Source organism: Metarhizium album (assembly GCF_000804445.1).
Source record: "Metarhizium album ARSEF 1941 chromosome Unknown scaffold_5, whole genome shotgun sequence".
NCBI classification, from domain to species: domain Eukaryota; kingdom Fungi; phylum Ascomycota; class Sordariomycetes; order Hypocreales; family Clavicipitaceae; genus Metarhizium; species Metarhizium album.
This window is the reverse complement of record NW_024467579.1, coordinates 976265-996836: the sequence shown is the minus strand read 5'-3', so window position 1 is coordinate 996836 and position 20572 is coordinate 976265. Positions and strand designations below refer to the sequence as shown.

The 20572-nt window shown below is 50.3% G+C and overlaps 5 protein-coding genes across 5 annotated transcripts; 3 read left to right on the top strand and 2 right to left on the bottom strand.

The window, feature by feature from the left end:
• Positions 1 to 3: 3 nt before the first annotated feature.
• Positions 4 to 899, top strand: MAM_03015 (chitinase; the record flags this gene model as incomplete). Its single annotated transcript, XM_040821814.1, has 2 exons — positions 4 to 760; positions 829 to 899. 2 exons carry the CDS (start codon positions 4 to 6, stop codon positions 897 to 899), a joined length of 828 nt encoding a protein of 275 aa, XP_040680383.1.
• Positions 900 to 1204: 305 nt separating this feature from the next.
• On the bottom strand, positions 1205 to 2127 carry MAM_03014 (uncharacterized protein; the record flags this gene model as incomplete). The annotated part of the gene is made up of 2 exons (XM_040821813.1): positions 1205 to 1822; positions 1918 to 2127. The coding sequence occupies 2 exons, from the start codon at positions 2125 to 2127 to the stop codon at positions 1205 to 1207; spliced, it is 828 nt and encodes a 275-aa protein (XP_040680382.1).
• A 4552-nt stretch (positions 2128 to 6679) lies between these two features.
• Positions 6680 to 10120, top strand: MAM_03013 (class 2 chitin synthase; the record flags this gene model as incomplete). The annotated part of the gene is made up of 3 exons (XM_040821812.1): positions 6680 to 6819; positions 7083 to 8758; positions 8955 to 10120. 3 exons carry the CDS (start codon positions 6680 to 6682, stop codon positions 10118 to 10120), a joined length of 2982 nt encoding a protein of 993 aa, XP_040680381.1.
• Positions 10121 to 10718: 598 nt separating this feature from the next.
• Positions 10719 to 15696, bottom strand: MAM_03012 (sulfite reductase beta subunit; the record flags this gene model as incomplete). The annotated part of the gene is made up of 4 exons (XM_040821811.1): positions 10719 to 10748; positions 10840 to 15207; positions 15293 to 15441; positions 15612 to 15696. 4 exons carry the CDS (start codon positions 15694 to 15696, stop codon positions 10719 to 10721), a joined length of 4632 nt encoding a protein of 1543 aa, XP_040680380.1.
• Positions 15697 to 16852: 1156 nt separating this feature from the next.
• Positions 16853 to 19297, top strand: MAM_03011 (cobalamin-independent methionine synthase; the record flags this gene model as incomplete). Its single annotated transcript, XM_040821810.1, has 3 exons — positions 16853 to 16925; positions 17005 to 17162; positions 17228 to 19297. 3 exons carry the CDS (start codon positions 16853 to 16855, stop codon positions 19295 to 19297), a joined length of 2301 nt encoding a protein of 766 aa, XP_040680379.1.
• Positions 19298 to 20572: the final 1275 nt, after the last annotated feature.

Sequence of the window (20572 nt, the reverse complement as noted above, 5' to 3'; positions counted from 1 at the left end):
AACATGCCAGACCGAGTTCAAAAGACAATTATCTTGTCCCTCGGGGGTATGAACTACTCTCAGGGCGGCTGGGTCGACGCCCAGGACGCTGAGAAGGCGGCTCAGTCTGTCTGGGACATGTTCGGGCCCGTACCACCCGGGGGCAACGTCGATCGGCCCTTTGGATCAGCTGTTGTCGACGGTTTCGATTTCGACTTTGAGTCAACGGCCAACAACCTTGAAGCCTTTGGCGCCAAACTGCGAAGCTTGATGGACCGCGCTGGGAGAAGGAGGTTCTACCTCACGGCTTCACCCCAGTGCGTGTTCCCTGATGCTGCGATGGCGCCTACCCTCCACAATGCTGCATTCGACTTTGTCATGGTACAGTTTTACAACAACTGGTGTAGTGTTTCCAACTTCCAGATAGGATCCGCCACCCAGAACGCCTTCAACTTTGATGACTGGCCCTGGTGGGCGAGGCGCAGCCAGAATCCCAAGGTCAAGGTTTTCCTCGGTGTCCTGGCCAACAAAGGCGCAGGTGCCGGCTTCATCCATGGAGAGAAGCTCAAGGTTGCCATTGCCTACTCCAAAAAGTTCAGCAGCTTTGGCGGCGTTATGATGTGGGACATGTCCCAGCTTTATGCGAACAAACGCTTCCTTGCCGAAGTGGTCAACGCGCTGGCTAAGTGGGTTTTAATTTGTAAATTGCCACGGTTGGGGGACTGGCGAGATGCGTGGACTCTGTACAAGCGGCAACCGGTGCTGGGATATGTCACCAAGTGTGAGAAACGTATATGGCACCTGGGATTGGGCCGGGGCATACATTTTTTACTACCTATTGTTTCCAAGGGTTCTTGCCCAGTCGGCATCTTGTATACATGTTCTCCACTACCGTGCTGACGTGGGATAAGGCACATTGAACTCTACTTGCCATTATTCGCTCTATAGCGCGAGCGTGATTCATTTCCAAGTATGCCATAAGCAAAGCGCACAATCATGTTTGCCATGAAAGCAAGACTGTATGGACTTTGACGGGAAGTATATCGGGCCGCTCCTGACCTTGAAAATAAAAAGACAATACGCCTGACTCCGAAGAAAACTTACTTAGCAAGGAGCCATATTGTTTACCCTTGAATCGAGGTATAAAGCAAAAGAGTAAAAGAAAAAGAAAAAGAACCAAAAAAATACTGCTCATCACTTCGTGGCATATCGCAAGCCTGCACCGCTATCGTGTTGGTATAAAACGCTGCGAATCCTGTTGCTGTTGCTCAAAAGACTGCGAAAAGGCAGCCAGCCCGGCAACAATACCAACGGCCATGATGAGAATGGAAATGATGGACCAAATCACTCCCCAGCACTGAGAAGATCCGCCATATCGCTTTGCAAAGACGCTTGCGTCAGAAGAGTTCACTTTGCGAAGAATAAGGTCGTCGCAAATGTCCCAGACGCTGTATAGTGAAGACATGACGCCGATGAAGAGGACGACGAAACGCAGGGCCTGGGCATGGACAATGAACCAGCAGGCAATCAGGAGACCGATAGCAAGGACAATTGTGAGAATGGTAAGCCAGTCGCGCTTCCCCCACCATAGTGTTAATAAGAAACAGACGGCGAGGACGATGCTGGCAACTTTGGAGGCAACAATGTTGAAACCGCAAAAGGTGAGAAGAGCGCCGATGAGCGAAGAGCCCAGATAACCTGCAGGGAGAGTGATGGCACTGATGCCGCCTCGCATGCGGGTAACGCCGCCTTCGTTAGGATCAAGGCTGATGGATTCGACTTTTCCGCCCGTGAGTACTGCGGTGATGGCGTGACCGAACTCATGAAAGGCGATGACAAGCATCTAGAAGAATATATCAGCGGCAAGTTTTTTTTTTTTTTTTGGGTGTGGGGGGGGGGCAAGCGCGATGAGTCGAGTCGCCTCCTACAGGAGCTTACCTTGAATGGCCAGAGTATCATTTTTAGATACGGAACATTCCAAAGAATAGCAATAGCTACAACGTAGGCGGCGATAACGCCCAGCGTAACTTGCTGTGTGTGTGTGGGATGCTGCAAGTCTCTAGAGGATAGCGAATGTACGGGTTGATGTTTTTCGTCGACGTGACGGCTGAGCACAGGCATCATTGCAGCAAGAACAGGCGGTGCCATGGCGAGAGAACGGGCCTGCCGAGGGGGGGGGGACTCAGACAGCCTTTTTAATAGCTTCAGGTCGACGAGTAGCAACAATCTAGCTGGCCAATTTTCTGTGGAAAAGCTGGCCGATGGGCGAGGGATTGGATGCGGTTCACGCCTGGCTTGTGTTATACGTTCGGAGAAAGGGAGAGAGAAGGGCAGAAAGATGAGAGGCTAACTTTTGATGATTGTAACGGGAGTGGCAGCACGAAAGTCGAAGTTCCGACCGGATAACGAAAGCAGGGCGAGCGACAACTGAGGAAGATAACGAAAGAAAAGGGATGGGAGGAGGTGACTTGTTCGGTGATAAATTCGCCAAACTGAGGGCCAAGGAACGTGTTGTTTCATCGAGGCATTTGGCCCTTCGGCGTGTTGACAGGCGGCTGGTTAGCGTTAAAGTCTGTCTGCCCTAGGATTGACAGGGCGGGTCGAAACCCTGGCCCGCCACTCTGTACATTTAATGCAACTTTGAGGCACTTCAATGCCCAATGGAGGCTGTGCAGGTCCATCGGTATCCACGTCGTCGACGCCACAGCAACGTGAGCCATCCATGGCTTGTCGACGTTTCGTTACGAGTTGGAGCATCTGCTATTTTGGGACCACCAGTCAATGTCGAGATTGCCTACGCGTCACGGCATAGACACCTGCGTCTGTCGGGAGCTGTTTTGCTCGAGTCTCAGCCGTCAGCCACGACGCACTTGACGGCCCGACTTACCCCGAGCCAACCCTCCCTTTCCATATATGCTTTATATATACGTTAGTTAGTTATTTCCTTTTTTTCTTTGCCTTTTAGTCCAGTAGTAAAGTACTCATGACTTGGGATGATGTCAATGTCCAACACCCAGGTGTCACTTCACTTCAGACAAAAGAAACCACCAAATTCATGGATACAAGGTCACACATCATTTTGAGGAACAGTCGCGACGCTTGAAGTAAAATAAAGACATATGCGGATATGTATTTTCAGCATTGCCAAACATCCGGCATAGAGATTGTATGTTTGGTACGCGCCCTTCCAACAATGTAGCCAGCAAGGAGCGAAAGCGACAACCAACCATACACGTGTGGTTGTACGTACACTTCTGCAACTCCGTTGCCTACATGCCGGAGATAATCTGGCCTGGGCGCCGCCTGGCTGTACCGAGTACGGATGGCAATTCACATGAGCCGCAGCAAGTGCAGTAAAGCCTAGTGCAGTAAAGCCTCCGAGGCCCGTTCCCGCGTGGACATGTTCCCGTGCACCAGTGTATCTCTCGGATTTTCCAGTTCCTGCCAGCTACTTCTTAAAGCATTGACACGGGTGCTTAAGCGTGCGCTATGAGGCAGACCGGACGTACTGATGTCCAAGAATGTCAACGTTGTGTGGTGAGGAACGTCGTCGTGGCACTGTCTACGCCACCATTGAGAAGTATTCCGAGTATGGACCGGTCCATCACTCCGCTCACCGACCAGCTGCCATTACGAAACAGACTATTTCTAGGTAGCTTGTCAGTGAAAAAGACGTTATGGATGCCTTTTACCCGGCCTCTGTCAAGATAGAACGCATTGCCGCGGCATAGTAGTGGCCTCCCCCAACATTCTCTGCAGCTATGGCACTGAAAAGGGTAAATTCAGGGTAGCCGTTTAGGGTATCTCGTGCTTTGGCAAGCCAGTCACATTCACCTCCCAGAATACCCCATCGGAGGCTATTTCTGAGAAGTCAATTGTCAACGTTTCGTTGCCAAGGTTCTGGTTATACGCAAGGTTTCTCCCAATTACTGGGTGCATATCATATAGGTAACTGACCAATTTCCAGCCAATACGGTCAAGCCTGTCAAGTAGTTCCGGCGAGGCAGACTCATCGCACTACGCCAGCCTTTTCGGGCAGTCGGAACATCTTGGATGTACTGCCAATTAGACGCCCGGGCGATAGAAACAGGATCTTCCTCGTCTGAGACGCCAGAGAAGAACTGCCCGGAGCAGTTATCCTTGCCAAAGTCGGCAACGCGTGCAACTGAATCAATAGCCTCAAAATGGTCACCCACCGGTGCCCCTGGGTTGATAGTGATCCGCATAACCCACGTGTCGTCTTTGCTTTGTCCGTCGTCCGAATATAGCGGCATGCGCACTAGGTTTGGGCATACACATTGCGGACCCAGAAGGCCATGGTCGGAAAAGCTGCTGGCATGGGTCCATTCACTTAGATTCGGCGAGGTGAATATACGAATTGCGAATGCCTGTGCGTAAGAAACCACCATTACCAATGGTCTTAGTACCAGGCGACTTTTAGATCACGAAACTGCGACGAATTGCTGGGTATAACAGGGTTGCCCTCATACGGAATGAACGTAAAGCCACCGTCATATGAGTTGAGTACGCGATGGCTTGTGATCGAGGGCCGGGTCTGCCGTCGTCTCAATATACCGCCAGTGTCTATGAATGGATTAGCATATAAGTATCTGGATGATTCACGTGTACGTGGGCCTAATGTTAATGTTGGGGCGCCACGGCTTGACGAGAAAGGGATGCTCATATAAATGGCAACAACGTCGTTCGACTAGTCGCCAAAGAAACCAGAAGTGTTGTACTTGTCAACAACTGGACTTCTGGAAAAGATATACACGTTCTTCCTTGGGGGAAACAGGACAATTGGTTGATTTGTCCAGTGGAATAAGTCTTGGGAGGTCGCATGCCCCCTGGGTTGGTTTCCGGCGGTATTCTTTGTCGGGTTGTACTGGTAGTAGAGGTGCTATGTGCCGTTTTGGTCTCAAAAAATGCCATTCGGGTCATTCCTGAAGCGGCTGGGAGGCGAAAAATGCACCTGGGACGATATTGCCCTCTGTAGCTGCCAGGAACTGGCGTACCAGATGGGACATATTGTCCAGAATAGTGACATATTGTCCAGAATAGTGACATATTGTCCAGAATAGTGACATATTGTCCAGAATAGTGACATATTGTCCAGAATAGTGACATATTGTCCAGAATAGTGACATATTGTCCAGAATAGTGACATATTGTCCAGAATAGTGAAATATTGACTAGAATAGTGACATATTGTCCAGAATAGTGACATATTGTCCAGAATAGTGAAATATTGACTAGAATAGTGACATATTGTCCAGAATAGTGACATATTGTCCAGAATAGTGAAATATTGACTAGAATAGTGACATATTGTCCAGAATAGTGACATATTGTCCAGAATAGTGAAATATTGACTAGAATAGTGACATATTGTCCAGAATAGTGACATATTGTCCAGAATAGTGAAATATTGACTAGAATAGTGACATATTGTCCAGAATAGTGACATATTGTCCAGAATAGTGAAATATTGACTAGAATAGTGACATATTGTCCAGAATAGTGACATATTGTCCAGAATAGTGAAATATTGACTAGAATAGTGACATATTGTCCAGAATAGTGACATATTGTCCAGAATAGTGAAATATTGACTAGAATAGTGACATATTGTCCAGAATAGTGACATATTGTCCAGAATAGTGAGCAGTTGACGGCCAAAACTCGAGTTGGCAAGGCACAGAGCACGAAGCACTGCCGATTGAATGCCGGCGCTAAGGGATAACATTGACCTTCCTCGACGCCGCAAGAGAGCTGAGAGGATGAGAAGAATTGTTGGCGTTTGGCGATGCGAGCTTTTATGGGCGCATTTCTTCAAGGCAGTATGCACGCAGACCATAACGAGAAGAGGAACATGAGTTTGACTAGAGGACACCATCCACGACGATGTGAGATGGTCTACGTGATTTGCACGGCGCGAGGGTATCCATGGTGTTATGAGGTGTCACAGTTCGTGGTCTAGCGTATTGTACAATCAGTAAGCTGCAAAGAAAGCAAAACGACTTTTCGTGCTCGTGGACTTTTTTGAAGAATGAAGCAAAGGTTAGTGGTACGTCGTAGTTACCAGTGGGTGCTATCATTGGTCGAGTGCCGGGCCGGCATGATATATCTGATTGGCCTACTAAGTTGGTACCTTGAGAGTACTCAAATGATCATCGACCAAAAAGTCATATAAAGTATATAGGTATTGCCGCGATAATGTCCCGTCATTTCAACCAAGCATATGCTCGAGACCGAGACTGAGTACCTACCTAGGTGCCCAATGGTAAAATCCGAAAGAAGGCGAAGTCCTGGGCGGGACGTGGCACGCGCGGTGTCGCCGTTGCCAGGCCAACGGTTACCCAACTGCGACTGTTGACTCGACTAAACTTGCACCGACCGCACGTTGTCTCTTGCGCCTGCGCCAACTCAACTTCATTGCAGCCCGTCAAAACACGACTTACTGGCTGCTAGCTTCTTGCTTGTTTTCTCCCATCACCTTCAATCTTGACAGGAAAGTCAGCTCTGCAGGTCAGATTTCTTCGTCACAGCTTCCTTTCGACGCACAACCCGCAGACAGACATCCTCGCCTGGGGGCGCATACCTCCAAGTGTCCACAGCCATCAACCGTTGTTTGGCTTGCTGATTAGAATTGCATTCCAATCAATACATTCGCAATTCGCTGCCACCCACGTCTAGGGCAATGGATCGCCCGGGCACCCCGTCGCTGCCTCCAGAATACACACTGCCTAGCTACGAGGATGAGCACGATACCCCTACTGGCCAGAGTGCTGCTGCCATCAGGCTGCTGACATCCTTCGAGGAGCCCTTCGACCACAGTTCGTAAGTACCACCGCCTTTGCTTGCCGTGATTTGGTTCCTTCAAGGCTCTTTCTCTTCAACGACGTCCGATACGCCACACCATTGTTCATGTCCCGTCCAGGCTCACCGCCAGTGTATCACAAACAATTCCTGTGAAATCAAGCGATTGACTCGAGCTGTTTTGGTACATGACATCCGCCACCATTTAGCATTTGTGTCGTCTTCAGGGATCTTGGGGATAATACAATGGATCCGACTAGAAGCTCACATCGTGCGCATCCTAGGTCGCGTACAACACGGCCATCGTATCAGCCAAGTGTCGTTTCGTCACACTCCAGATCAGACTCAGTCCTAGATGAGACGCCCAGCATGCCTCCTCCCGATTCAAGCTACGTGCCTTTCACAAACAGGGAGACCACCTCTCCTCATCGGCCTTGGACTCCATCTTCCAGAGTATCCGAATTTTCACGGCCGCCGCCCTCAAACGTATCCTACGAGCCTCCAGATCTCAACGGAAGCCCGAGGCCTGGCACCCCATCTTCGCGATATGGAGGAAGCCCTCGACGCCCTTTGCCCCCAGCACCGCTATTCTCCAAGTCGAGCCGTACTTCCCAAGCTTTTGCCGACGATGCAACTGTAACGATCCCTCTCGACGGCGGCGACGATGTCTTTGGCCCGGAGACTGATCTAAGCGATTCTCGGCCTCTGCCCATCCACCGTGACTCGTTCATGTCAGGATCTCAAGAAACACTCAATGAGGAGGCAGGGAGCTACGACAAGGTCGAGCACTATGGTCCGGCTCCCGATGGCGCCCAGGAACGGAGAGGAGTGCGAGCCCCTCAAATGTCCAAAAAGGAGGTCCAACTCATCAACGGAGAATTAGTTCTGGAGTGCAAAATTCCCACCATCCTGTACAGCTTTCTTCCACGTCGCAACGAGGTCGAATTTACGCACATGAGATACACGGCGGTTACGTGTGATCCAGACGACTTCGTTGACAGGGGATACAACTTACGACAATCCATCGGCAGAACCACGCGGGAAACAGAGCTTTTCATATGTATCACCATGTACAACGAAGATGAGATCTGCTTCACAAGGACCATGCACGCTGTAATGAAGAATATTTCACACTTTTGTTCTCGCTCACGCTCAAGAACATGGGGTGAGAATGGCTGGCAAAAGATTGTTGTTTGCATCATCTCGGATGGCCGCGAAAAGATTCACCCACGAACACTTGACGCCTTGGCCGCCATGGGTGTTTATCAACATGGCATTGCAAAAAACTATGTCAACAACCGTGCTGTCCAGGCTCACGTCTACGAGTACACAACTCAAGTCTCGCTGGACGCTGACTTGAAGTTCAAAGGCGCCGAAAAGGGCATTGTCCCGTGTCAGCTCATATTCTGCTTGAAAGAAAAGAACGCCCGCAAACTGAACTCTCACCGTTGGTTTTTCAACGCATTTGGAAAGGCACTGAATCCCAATGTTTGCATTTTGCTCGACGTGGGAACACGACCTGGAAGCAATTCTCTCTACCACCTTTGGAAAGCATTTGACACCGATTCCAACGTCGCAGGTGCCTGTGGCGAGATTAAAGCTATGAAGGGAAGATTCGGATCCAATTTGCTCAATCCGCTGGTTGCCTCACAGAATTTCGAATACAAGCTGTCAAACATCCTTGACAAACCGTTGGAATCTGTGTTTGGCTACATCACTGTCCTCCCGGGTGCCCTTAGTGCCTACCGATATCATGCCTTGCAAAATGACGAAACCGGTCACGGGCCACTTAGCCAGTATTTCAAAGGCGAAACGCTTCATGGACAGCATGCCGATGTATTCACAGCGAACATGTACTTGGCCGAAGACCGTATTCTATGCTGGGAGTTGGTAGCCAAGCGAGGGGAGAGATGGGTGCTCAAATATGTGAAGAGCTGCACAGGAGAGACTGATGTTCCCGGTAAGTCGCATCGCTCGTCCCATTGTCTAGTCTCGTTCTGCAGCTTTTCCTTGGTCCTGTCTGTCTCGCCATCCCGCCCCCCCCCCCTTTTTTTTTCTGCCTGGAGAAGTTGAGTTATTCAAAATCTCTGTCTTGTTTTATTAAATGCTTGGACTTGCGATCCTCTTCGAAGGCGGAGAGACTAACCAATCCTCAGATGCTGTCCCAGAGTTTATTTCTCAGCGACGACGTTGGCTAAACGGCGCTTTCTTCGCGGCTGTTTATTCCCTGGTTCAATTTCGTCAGATTCTGGCAACCGATCATACCATTGCACGCAAGATTCTGCTTTATATTGAATTCGTGTATCAGTTTGTGCAACTTTTATTCACATATTTCTCACTCGCCAACTTCTATCTTACTTTCTACTTCGTTGCTGGCGGTCTCACAGACAAAGCAGTCGACCCCTTTGGTCACAACATTGGCAGCGTAATTTTTACCATTCTGAGATACACTTGTGTGCTGCTGATTGCGACACAATTCATTCTCTCGCTCGGTAATAGACCCCAAGGAGCCAAGAAGCTTTATCTAGCTAGCATGATCATATACGGGGTAATCATGACCTATACCAGCTTTGCCTGCATCTACATTGTTGTTCGGCAACTCACAGGCAAAAGTCAGGATTTTGCAATCGGCAACAATGTTTTCACGAATCTCATTGTGTCAATGGCGTCGACAATTGGATTGTACTTTGTCATGTCATTCCTCTACTTGGAGCCGTGGCACATGTTTACGTCGTCCCTGCAGTACTTCTTGCTTCTGCCGAGCTACATCTGCACCCTGCAAGTTTACGCCTTCTGCAACACCCATGACGTTACCTGGGGCACGAAGGGTGACAACGTGATGAAGACAGACCTTGGAGGGGCTGTTGGCAAAGGAGAGACGGTCGAACTTGAAATGCCAAGTGAACAGCTTGATATCGACAGTGGTTATGATGAGGCGCTGCGCAATCTTCGCGATCGCCTTGCTGTGCCTGCTTCGCCCGTGAGCGAAGCCCAACTTCAAGAGGACTACTACAAGAGCGTACGAACGTACATGGTTATCAGTTGGATGATCGCCAACGGGATACTAGCAATGGCTGTTTCCGAAATCTACAACAACAAGGGAATCGGTGACAACTTTTATCTGCGCTTTATTTTGTGGGCCGTCGCCTCGTTGGCAATTTTCCGAGCATTAGGGTCGACAACGTTCGCCATCATCAACGCGATAAACATTGTCGTGGAGGGCAGGATACGAATGAATGTCAGGATTCCGTCCTGGATGGGCGTTTTTGGGAGCAAAATCAGCGAGACAGTTAGCAGCGTGGGAAGCAGCCTAAAAAGTTGAAGGGGCTCCAATCCAAAACTTAGCATTGCCCTATTGTATTGGTGCTCGGATTCTTGTCCGATTTTCTGCTTTCTTTTTTTTCCTTTTTTTTCCTTTTTTTCTTTTTTTTTTTTGAGTTGTATCTGGGATGGGAAACTGTTTGCCACACGGAAGACATCATACCTGTTTCACGAGGAAGAAATATGACAAAGTCTTGTACGATGAGATGCATTAATAGGTGGTTACCATAAGCCTGGGGGAAGGGCCTGGGTCAGGCACGCAGAAGACACTGTAAGGTGTTTGTACATTGGAGATTAGTTTTAGGGTAATTGGTAACGGACGTTATTTTCCGCAGGAACTGGCTGGTCGTCAATGGGGCATTGCTATGGGTACTTATATTTTCCATTTACCGCAATGGAGGTGACATGTCGTTTGCTACTAGTCCGAACGTAAATGCATCTTCAACCCAATGAATAGATACCCTTTACTACTCCCCTCTGGAAATATATATAGGAACAAATAATTTGGAACCAAGATGCCAAAATGAAATCCAAATACAGGATTTTCGAATGCACAAAATTGAGCCTGTCCTTCATTGAATATGATTTGAAAGCCAAGTTCATTCCTCGTCTGATTCTTCCTCGGCAACCTATCAACGCAAATCGTTAGCTCATTACCATCTTTGACGTGTCCAAGCCACGCGGACTACTTGGCCGGGACATTCGAGTACTTGAACTCACATTGTCGTGGAAATTCTGTCCGTCTGTTGTAGCTTTGATGATGCCGGCACGAATACAGAAATCACCAAACTTTTCACTCTCCTCTCGCTCAGAAGCATATCGCTTCAGCAGTGGTTTCATAATGGAAAGAATTTCCTCCTCTTTGATGCTGGAGCGGTAAAGCTTATTCAGGCGTTGCCCATGGTAGCCGCCACCGAGGTACATATTGTATGCGCCAAGAGCCTTGCCAACAAACGCTACTTCAGCCAACCAGGGCCGGGCGCAACCATTGGGGCAGCCTGTCATGCGCATGACGATGGAGTCTTGTCGCAATCCACTCTCCTCCAAGCATGATTCCAGTTTGGATATGAGGATCGGCAGGTATCGCTCCGACTCCGCCATTGCAAGTCCACATGTAGGGAAGGCAACGCAAGCTGACGAACTAAGACGCAGCCCAGAGAATTGGACGTTGTCCAGCTTGAATTTCTTCATCAGTGACTTCAATGCAGGCAAGTCCTCGTCCTTGACATTACTGAGAATGAGGTGCTGGTTTCCGGTAAGACGGAACTCTCCCTTGTGGACCTTGGCAATCTCACGCAGGCCTGTCTTCATTTGGAAGTCGGGTGTATCTTCGATTCGGCCATTTTCGATAAAGAATGTGAAGTGATTCAGGCCAGTCTCATCCCTTTGCCAGCCAAAGGTATCAATGTTGCTTGTAAACTCGAACTTCCGCTCCTTGCCAAAAGTCTTGCCCCAAAGTTCCTCGACTTTGCCACGGAAAGCATTAACACCCATGTCATCAATTGTATACTTAAGTCGAGCGTGCTTGCGGTTTTTGCGATCGCCATGGTCTCTTTGAACCAGCATTATTTTTTCACATGCAACGTGAACTTCGTCCGCAGAGCAGAATCCCATCATGCGTCCAGTTTGAGGATATGTCTTTTTGTTATTGTGCGTCGATCCCATGCCGCCACCCGCCAGAACGTTGAATCCCTCAAGGTTTCCATCAGCTCCCTTGATAGCAATCAACCCGATATCATGTGCATATACATCAGTATCGTTATGAGGAGGTATGGCAATGGTAATCTTGAACTTCCGGGGAAGGTAGGTTGGGCCATAGAGTGGTTCAAAGTCCTGAACCGCCTCGCCAGCGATTTGCGTCTTTTCATCATTGTCATCTGAGAGCCAAATCTCGTGATAGGCAGTGGTGGAAGGGAGAAGGTGGTCGCTAATCTTCTGAGAGCACGCGTGTACTTGCTTATGATAACGAGATTCGGTAGGAAGCGAACTGCACATGACATTTCTGTTGACATCACCACACGCAGCAATAGTGGTCATCAGTGCTCGGTTAATAGCCTGCATTGCCGGCTTCAACTTGCCCTTGACAACACCGTGAAACTGGAAAGTTTGTCTCGTAGTCAGCTTCATGGTTTCATTCCCTAGACTCGTGCTGATGTCGTCCATCTGAACCCATTGTCTCGGTGTTGCAACTCCACCGGGAAGTCGGCATCGAATCATGAATGAATACGCGGGTTCTAGCCCCTGGGCCTTTCGTTCATCCCGGACGTCTCTGTCGTCTTGCATATAAGTACCATGAAACTTGGTCAATTGTTGGTCAGAAGCGGAGATGGCACCAGTAGAGGTATCCCGGAGACCTTCTAAAATTGTGCCCCGCAAATAGTTTGATCCGATCTTAATGTCCTCGTTTGTGATCGGCGGCGGCTCTTCGGGCAGTCCCTCAACGTTGTCTACTCCTAATGCCTGCCAAAGTTTGGGTTCCCATACCTGGTAGCCAGTTCGAAAACCGTCAGGATCCTGGTCATCACCGAGGCCAACATCAACGAAGCGATTGCCTCCAAGCTTGCTCAGGACGCGATCGAGATCCTTCGCAGGCTTGTTATAGTAAATCTTGTCTTCTTTTCGAGGCCAGTAGTGACTGTCGCCCAGGCCAAACACAGAGAAGTTGACTGTCGCAAGATCCAAATCTGTCTTGTCTTTGATGCCGTCCCAGAACGGCAAGCCATTTTGGGGAAACTCGCCCTGGCCAGCAGTGGACGTTATAAAGACTATGTTCTCCTCCCGGGGAAGATCCTCGAGGGGGTAATCCTCCATAGCCAGCACCGTCGTTTTTAATCCACGTGCCCTCCCTCGATTGCCGAGACGCTTGGCCACAGAAGCAGCACTCCCGTTGTCAGAAGCAAAAAGAATAGTAAGCGGTGCGCCGAGAAGGCCTTCCAGTAATTGGTTGTACGCGTCCTTGGCTTTTCTCTTTTGCTGGGCCCGTACCTCGATTCCGAAATCTTGCGCCAAACTTGCAGCGAACTTGGGTTCTTTCTTCATGAGCTGGGTGAGTTGATTATCCCTAGCCAAAAACGTTTTCAATTCCTGCTTCACCAATTCCGAGTCCAGGGAGAAATTTGGCTCGCCGTTAATTTCATTGTCCGGGTTCCATCGATACAGAGGCCAGTAGCCAACATCTACAGCCTTCTTCGTTTCTTGAAGGACGGTGAGTGGAGAGTCAGATTCGCCAAAGTAGGGGAGATAAGCCAAAACAACCGCAGGGCCATTGAACCTGTCCGCCTCGAGCAATGCCTGAAGTACTTGGGTGTACGAGCTATACACAGCAGTCGATGCCACATAAACATTGCCAAAGTTCATGGCATATAGACCTATATCCTTCTTTCTTCGGTTAGAGTCAGCCGCAGACTTTTCCGAAAAAGGCGTAGAATCGATGATGAGCATGTTGATATTTTCGCCAGATGCGAGGACATGATGAACTCCAGAGTTTCCTAAGTCATATGCCCATGCGTCTGAGCCCATCAGCCACAGGGATTCTTTGCGGAAAAGACCGCTTCTGGCGAGGAGCTTTTGGGCGAGAGGAGAGCCATCAGCTTCCAGTCTTGCAATGACATCTTCGCCGATATCCGCCGCTTTGGGCCCATCATTAGCATGCATGGCCCATCGAGCCAGCCAACTCTTTGGCTCATCTGATTTGAAGGTCCCATGGCTTGCTGCATCCTTGACTTCGGAAATGAACTTGCTTCGGTATTCTTTCCGCGCCAAGAGTGACCCAAAGCCAAACTCGGGGCTAGCTGAAATAGACTCAGAAACGCCTGTGTTGCTAGATGTCAGAGCATTAGAAATATAAGCCCTGTTTCCAAAAAGTTGATCTAGGATCTTGGAATAAGCCGTCTCGAGTTGTGGTCTATTCAAGCGATATTCAGCAGGGTGCTCCGATGCTGCCTTAACTCCGACCTCTAGATTCTGGACAGGCTTTTCCAGTGTCAAATTCTGAATAATGCCTCTCAGGGCTTGCGTCGTTGTTTCAGGTGTGATGTATCCTAATTGGTACCCGACTATAACCTGCACGCCACCGGGGCCGCGATTAACGGATGACAGAACATCAACTAAGACGGGCCCCCATCTCGTAGTTGCTCTGTGGACTTGTTCAAGAACAGCTATCCGTTTGACGGTGGCGGGAATAGACTCGACAAGTTTCGAGCCAATCCATGGACGATATAGGCGAGGGGTCAAAATGCCCACATTGGCAAATACTTCGTCCGCCTTGGCGTTATCCACCGTTTCTGCAAAAGAAGCTGTGTTCGAACCGAATATGAGCAAACAGTGTTCGGCTTTGCGAGGGCCTGTGTATTCGAACGCGGCATATCCTCTACCCAGTGCATTCTTTATCTGAGACCAGACGCGGGCGGCGCAGATATATATGTCTTCTGAAGTTACCTGAGGCGGCACTGCCTCTACCGTGGTTGCTACAGAAGAAGGCGCAATGGGGGTAGACGCCTCGCTGGACTTGATAGAAGTGCCGGCCGAGGTGACTTTAGAGGCATCCGCGCTGGGCGGCGGCTGTACTGGAGCATTCCTGCCGCCATTACCGTTGACGACGGTTTCTGGGCGATCAGATGAGACGGCAACGTGGCCATCGTCTGCGTAGATGCCTGCCGTGGAAACTCGACCAGCTTGAAAGCGGCGGACACTCTCAATGTCCAGAACATCCCTCAAGACAGTTGTATCCTCAATCGCTATGGGCTCGTCAGCAGCAGACGTTTCTGGCGCAAAAAAGTGAAGCACAGCCTTGCCCGTGCGCACAGCCAACGCATGGGCGGTCATGGCCATATCTTGGGCCTCTTGCAAAGTCTCGGACTGCAAGAACGTCCAGCCTGCGTTTCGAATGGCTGTAATAGGCGAGTAGTCCGCATGTTGCCGTCGCTGCAACGATACATGGAGGACAACAGGGTAGTTGACCAGCTTATAGAGATGGGAGACTGCAGGTAACAGAATGGTCGACGTCGCAGTAATGGATACCAACTTGCCCGAGCGAACCGGCGTATACACGGAGAGTAGCGGGTCAGCATTCTGACGGATTGATTGGATCTAGGTTACCGTCAGAGCGACTGCTAGAAGCCGGGAGGAGAAGGTCATGGTGGTCATGACGGCCATGCATATATCATCACCTTACCTCTGGTACGGCATCTGGGCCAGAGGCAACCAGCCCACGGTCGTTGCGTCTGGCGTATCGTTTGAGGTGAGATGAGAAGGCCGAGTCGGTGGCCAACGACGGCTGGACGGACAGGATGACGTCGCTAGAGAGGTAGGCGATTCTGGCCACTGCGTATGGGTGAAAGTCTGATCAGCGATGTCTTTCACTGGTTTGTGTTTTCACAGGCACGGCAGCCGGGACACGAATTGGGAGACCACAGACGACGGAGCGCCAAGCGCAAAAAGTGCCATTCGCCATGTAAGTCGACGACACGTGCGTGCATCGGGGTGACACTCACCGGCCTCTTCGGGCGTGCGTATTTGATGAGACTCATCCATCCCGTCTTTTCCGGAGTCTCGATCTTGCCTGAAGAAAAAAGACATGGTAAACTCGGGTGATGAGCGGAATGAAAAAGCCTCTCGCGGATGGCCGAAGTATGGCGTCGAGACGGCTGGGTTTCAGAGGCGGCCCCAAGGCTCCGGAATCCGGACTAATTCTCAGGCTGGATAGAGTCTGTGCCAAACCCAAACTTTAGTGACGCTTGTATCTTGTCTTGTTCACACGTGCAAGTCTGCCCCGGCGGCCCTGCAGAGCTTCAACATGTTCCCACCATTGGATTGATGCTCTACAACTAACTAACTACCTACTTATACCTAGGAAGGTATTGGATGCTGCGCAGTGGTCTCTCCACACATCAAAAGGCTCCATTCCCCACAAAGTACGGAGTAATCATTTTTCCCAGGATTGCGTGATCGTCCATCCCTTTCAGTGCGCGAGGTGTCATGGGTATCGTGCCCACTTTTTCTGCGATACCAAGCAGGTACCTTTTTGGCCACAAGGTCATCCACTAAACCTTCCACACTATACTCCGTATTCCTTATACTATTAGCAATTCAGGCACTTCTAATAGTGACATCACAAGCATCTTTGCAGCTGATAGCGCCTTATTCGTCTGCCAACTCGAGAGGCCTCTGGGAATAGCCTAAAAAGGCAGGCGCCCTACTCACGTTAGGGCTGCGATAAATGTGATGTAGCTCTGTGTAAATAGGGAAATTGCTGCTACTTCTACCGTCTTACTATTTCTTACGGAGTAGTGGGCTTATATATCTCTTATATCTAGGCTTTTTATTGGTTGACATCCTTGTTCGACACCCAAGTGGCACCTTCGCGTACTGAAAGTGACGGTGCCAAGCTGTTGTCTTGATCGCCGCTTTTCTTTTTATTTCTCCCCCGCCCGATCCCTCTCAGCCGCTTTGCTTTTTTTCTTCTTCCCAAGCTCTCCGCCATACTCCCTCAAATCGTCCCACTCCCCAGAGAGTCGTCTTATGAGGTGTCGATTCGCCGTGGCTCCCAAGGCTGTACATTTCCAGGTGAGCATCATTTACCCCTCATCTTCTTCCTTCCTCGGATCTCCATGGCTTTTATTCTCCCTCCACTAGCAGCAGTGAAAGGACACCCTTGGGCTCGACTTGACTAACTGACAGTTACTTCCTCGTAACCAGAGCCTTTGAAACTCATCGTCTAAAGCCAGCCGTCAAGATGGTTCAGTCCGCGATTCTCGGTTTCCCTCGCATGGGAGTCAACCGTGACCTGAAAAAGGCCACCGAGGCCTGTGAGTTGAGCCACCAGCCCGTTGTTGCTGTAGAGAAAGCAAGGGGAGAGCAGTTGTCTGACATAAGCCTTCACAATAGACTGGGGTGGAAAGATTTCTCAGGCTGACCTCCTTGCCGAGGCCAAGCGCCTGCGACTTGCTCACTGGAAGATCCAGAAGGATGCTGGCGTCGACGTCATCCCCAGCAACGACTTTGCTCTGTACGACCAGGTTCTCTGCCACATTCAGGACTTCGGTGTGAGTTTCTGCCCCTCCTCTCCCTCGGACTTCCTAGTGTCGCGATTCTGATACTGGCTTTCCAGGCCGTTCCCGAGCGATACACCAAGGATGGCCTTGACGCTGTTGACCAGTACTTTGCCATGGGTCGTGGCCACCAAAAGGGCGGCATTGACGTCCCCAGTTTGGAAATGGTCAAGTGGTTTGACTCCAATTACCACTACGTGAAGCCTACTCTCCAGGATAACCAGACCTTCAAGTTGGTCGAAAGCCCCAAAGCTGTTGCTGAGTTCAACGAGGCCAAGGAGGCTGGTATTGAGACCCGGCCCGTCCTTGTTGGCCCTGTTTCTTTCCTGCACCTCGGAAAAGCCGACCGTGGCCAGTCTGTGGACCCCATTGACCTGCTCGACAAGCTTCTACCCGTCTACGAACAGCTCCTTGTTAAGCTCAAGGAGGCCGGTGCCGAGACCGTCCAGGTAGACGAGCCCACCCTCGTCTTTGACCTTCCCGCCAAGACCAAGGCTGCTTTCAAACCTACCTATGAGAAGCTGGCCAGTCTGGGTGACAAGATTCCCAAGCTTGTCTTCACCACCTACTTCGGTGACATTGTCCATAACCTGGACCTCCTACCCAAGGACATCTATGCTGTCCACATCGACCTCGTCCGAAACCCTGAACAGCTCGAGACTGTTGCTGCTGCCCTAGGCCCCAAGACTATTCTTTCTACCGGTGTTGTCGACGGCCGTAATATATGGAAGACCAACTTCAAGCGCGCCATCGAGACCGTCGAGTCCGCCATCCAGAAGCTCGGCAAGGAGCGCGTAATTGTCGCCACTTCTAGCTCTCTCCTCCACACTCCTCACACCCTGGCCAGCGAGAAGAAGCTGGATCCTGAGGTTGCTGACTCGTTCTCTTTCGCCTCCGAGAAGGCGGTCGAAATTGCAATTATTGCCAAGGCTGTTACCCAAGGCCCTGCCGCTGTCCGCGAACAACTTGAGGCCAACGCCAAGTCCATGCAGGCGCGTGCCACCTCCTCTCGCACCAATGACCCCAAGGTCAAGGACCGCCAATCCAAGGTCACCGCCAAGGACCACCAGCGTCTGTCCCAGTTCCCTACTCGTATTGCTGCCCAGCAGAAGAAGCTGAATCTGCCCCTCTTCCCCACCACCACCATTGGTTCTTTCCCCCAGACCTCTGAGATTCGTGTCCAGCGAAACAAGTTCACCAAGGGTGAGATCAGTGAGGAGCAATATGACAAGTTTATTGAGGAAGAGATTAGGCAGAGTGTCAAGATTCAGGAGGAGCTCGGTCTCGACGTCTTCGTCCACGGCGAGCCTGAGCGTAACGACATGGTGCAATACTTCGGTGAGCGCCTGAACGGTTACGCCTTCACTACCCATGCCTGGGTCCAGAGTTACGGTTCTCGCTGTGTCCGGCCTCCCATTATTGTCGGTGACATCTCCCGACCTGCCCCCATGACCGTCAAGGAGTCCAAATACGCAGTCTCCGTCTCCAGCAAGCCCATGAAGGGTATGCTTACCGGTCCCGTCACGTGCTTGCGATGGTCTTTCCCTCGCGACGACGTTCACCAATCTGTCCAGGCACAACAACTTGCCCTTGCCCTCCGCGACGAGGTCATTGATCTCGAGAAGGCCGGCGTCGACGTCATCCAGGTCGATGAGCCTGCCCTCCGCGAAGGTCTCCCACTTCGCTCTGGCAAGGAGCGTGACGCCTACCTCGAATGGGCGGTTAACGCCTTCAAGTTGTCCACTGCTGGTGTTGAGGATGCTACCCAGATCCACTCCCATTTCTGTTACTCCGAGTTCCAGGACTTCTTCCATGCCATCGCCGCCCTGGATGCTGATGTCCTGTCCATTGAGAACAGCAAGTCTGATGCTAAACTCTTACGCGTCTTTGTCGACTCCGCTTACCCCCGACACATTGGACCTGGTGTCTACGACATCCACTCTCCCCGAGTCCCCAGCGAACAGGAGATTCGTGACCGCATCGAGGAAATGCTTCAGTTCCTGAAGCCCGAGCAGCTCTGGATCGACCCTGACTGCGGTCTCAAGACCCGTCAGTGGAAGGAGACCAAGGAGGCCCTGGTCAACATGGTCAATGCTGCCAAGTTCTTCCGTGCCAAATATGCCAAATAAATCATTCGCCCGTATGGCCGTCCCTGTGGCTCAATTGATGCTGCATGAGAACATCGAGCAGGAGATAAGGGAAAATGATGTTTTAACCAATATTTGCACGCAGTTCATGTGGTTTTTACGACGAGAATGATATTGTTCCGTCACGATTTTTTCGTTTGTGGAGATGAGCCGGATACGATCTCAACATCGGCGTTAATGGGATGGAGTGATGAAAAATGGATGTGATTTAACTGCATCCCGAAAAGTTTATGAGAAACTGAGGGGCTGGGGAACAGCATTCGAGGGGCGGTTTGTTGGCGAGCATTCAACATATGTCCATTTAGCACTCCCATTTGGGGGTAAATTATTCTTGGAAGTTTCATGACAAACAATAGAATGGAATGTGAATTTTCAAATGAGAAGATTTCTCAACGTAACGGCGTTGCGCGGTTCGCAATAGGCTTGCCCGGCCTGTTGATTTGATACCTGGGGAAAGTCGATGCAACAATTAATATACCCGATTCAACCTGGGCACAACAAACGGTTAACTCATGCACGCGACGTCAACTGTCTATAGTTCTTGGCAAAACACAGATACGTATTCCACAAAGTTTTACAAATTTGCCGTCGTGTGTCATCGAATCCAGCAGAAAGAACCACAAGACAATATGCTTGAAAACGCCATTTTTTCTCGTATTGTCACCGAGCCTGAGACGTAATGTATGGAATCAGGCGTGGCCATTAGGCTTTAGGCGAGGATACCAATGTGCGTTCTCAATCGACCGACGCACGATTAGCTTGAAGCTCGAGGTTCATGATTCCGAGAGGCAAACCGAGCCGACTGCGAGATCGCACATTACAAATTTCCCTCGTCAGATTTGCGGTGGCCGTGGGCCTTTGGACTTCCCATATGTCATATATGAAATTTGGTAAGTTACTTGATAAGTACCTAGATGCCTAGTATTTGCCAGGGACCAATTCCAAGTACTACTCCGTACTTAGTCCCAAACATCAGACCGCGCGGCAATGTCGCAATCCACTACGGAACGGGAGCAAGTCTCACGAGGACTTGCCGACTTCCGCTTTGCCGACAGACCGACGACCGACGACCGACGCCATTGACTTGTTAGTCTTCAGAAATGTCGAGTGTCATGCACATCAATTGATCACCGAGCGCGTTGAGAATTACTCCGTAGTACTCGGTCCTGTTAAGTACAGTGCATACCGTCAGAATCAGGAGGCTGTTCATTTTTCTCCTCCCGTCGAGATCGCGCGAGGCTGACGTGATGTTTAAAC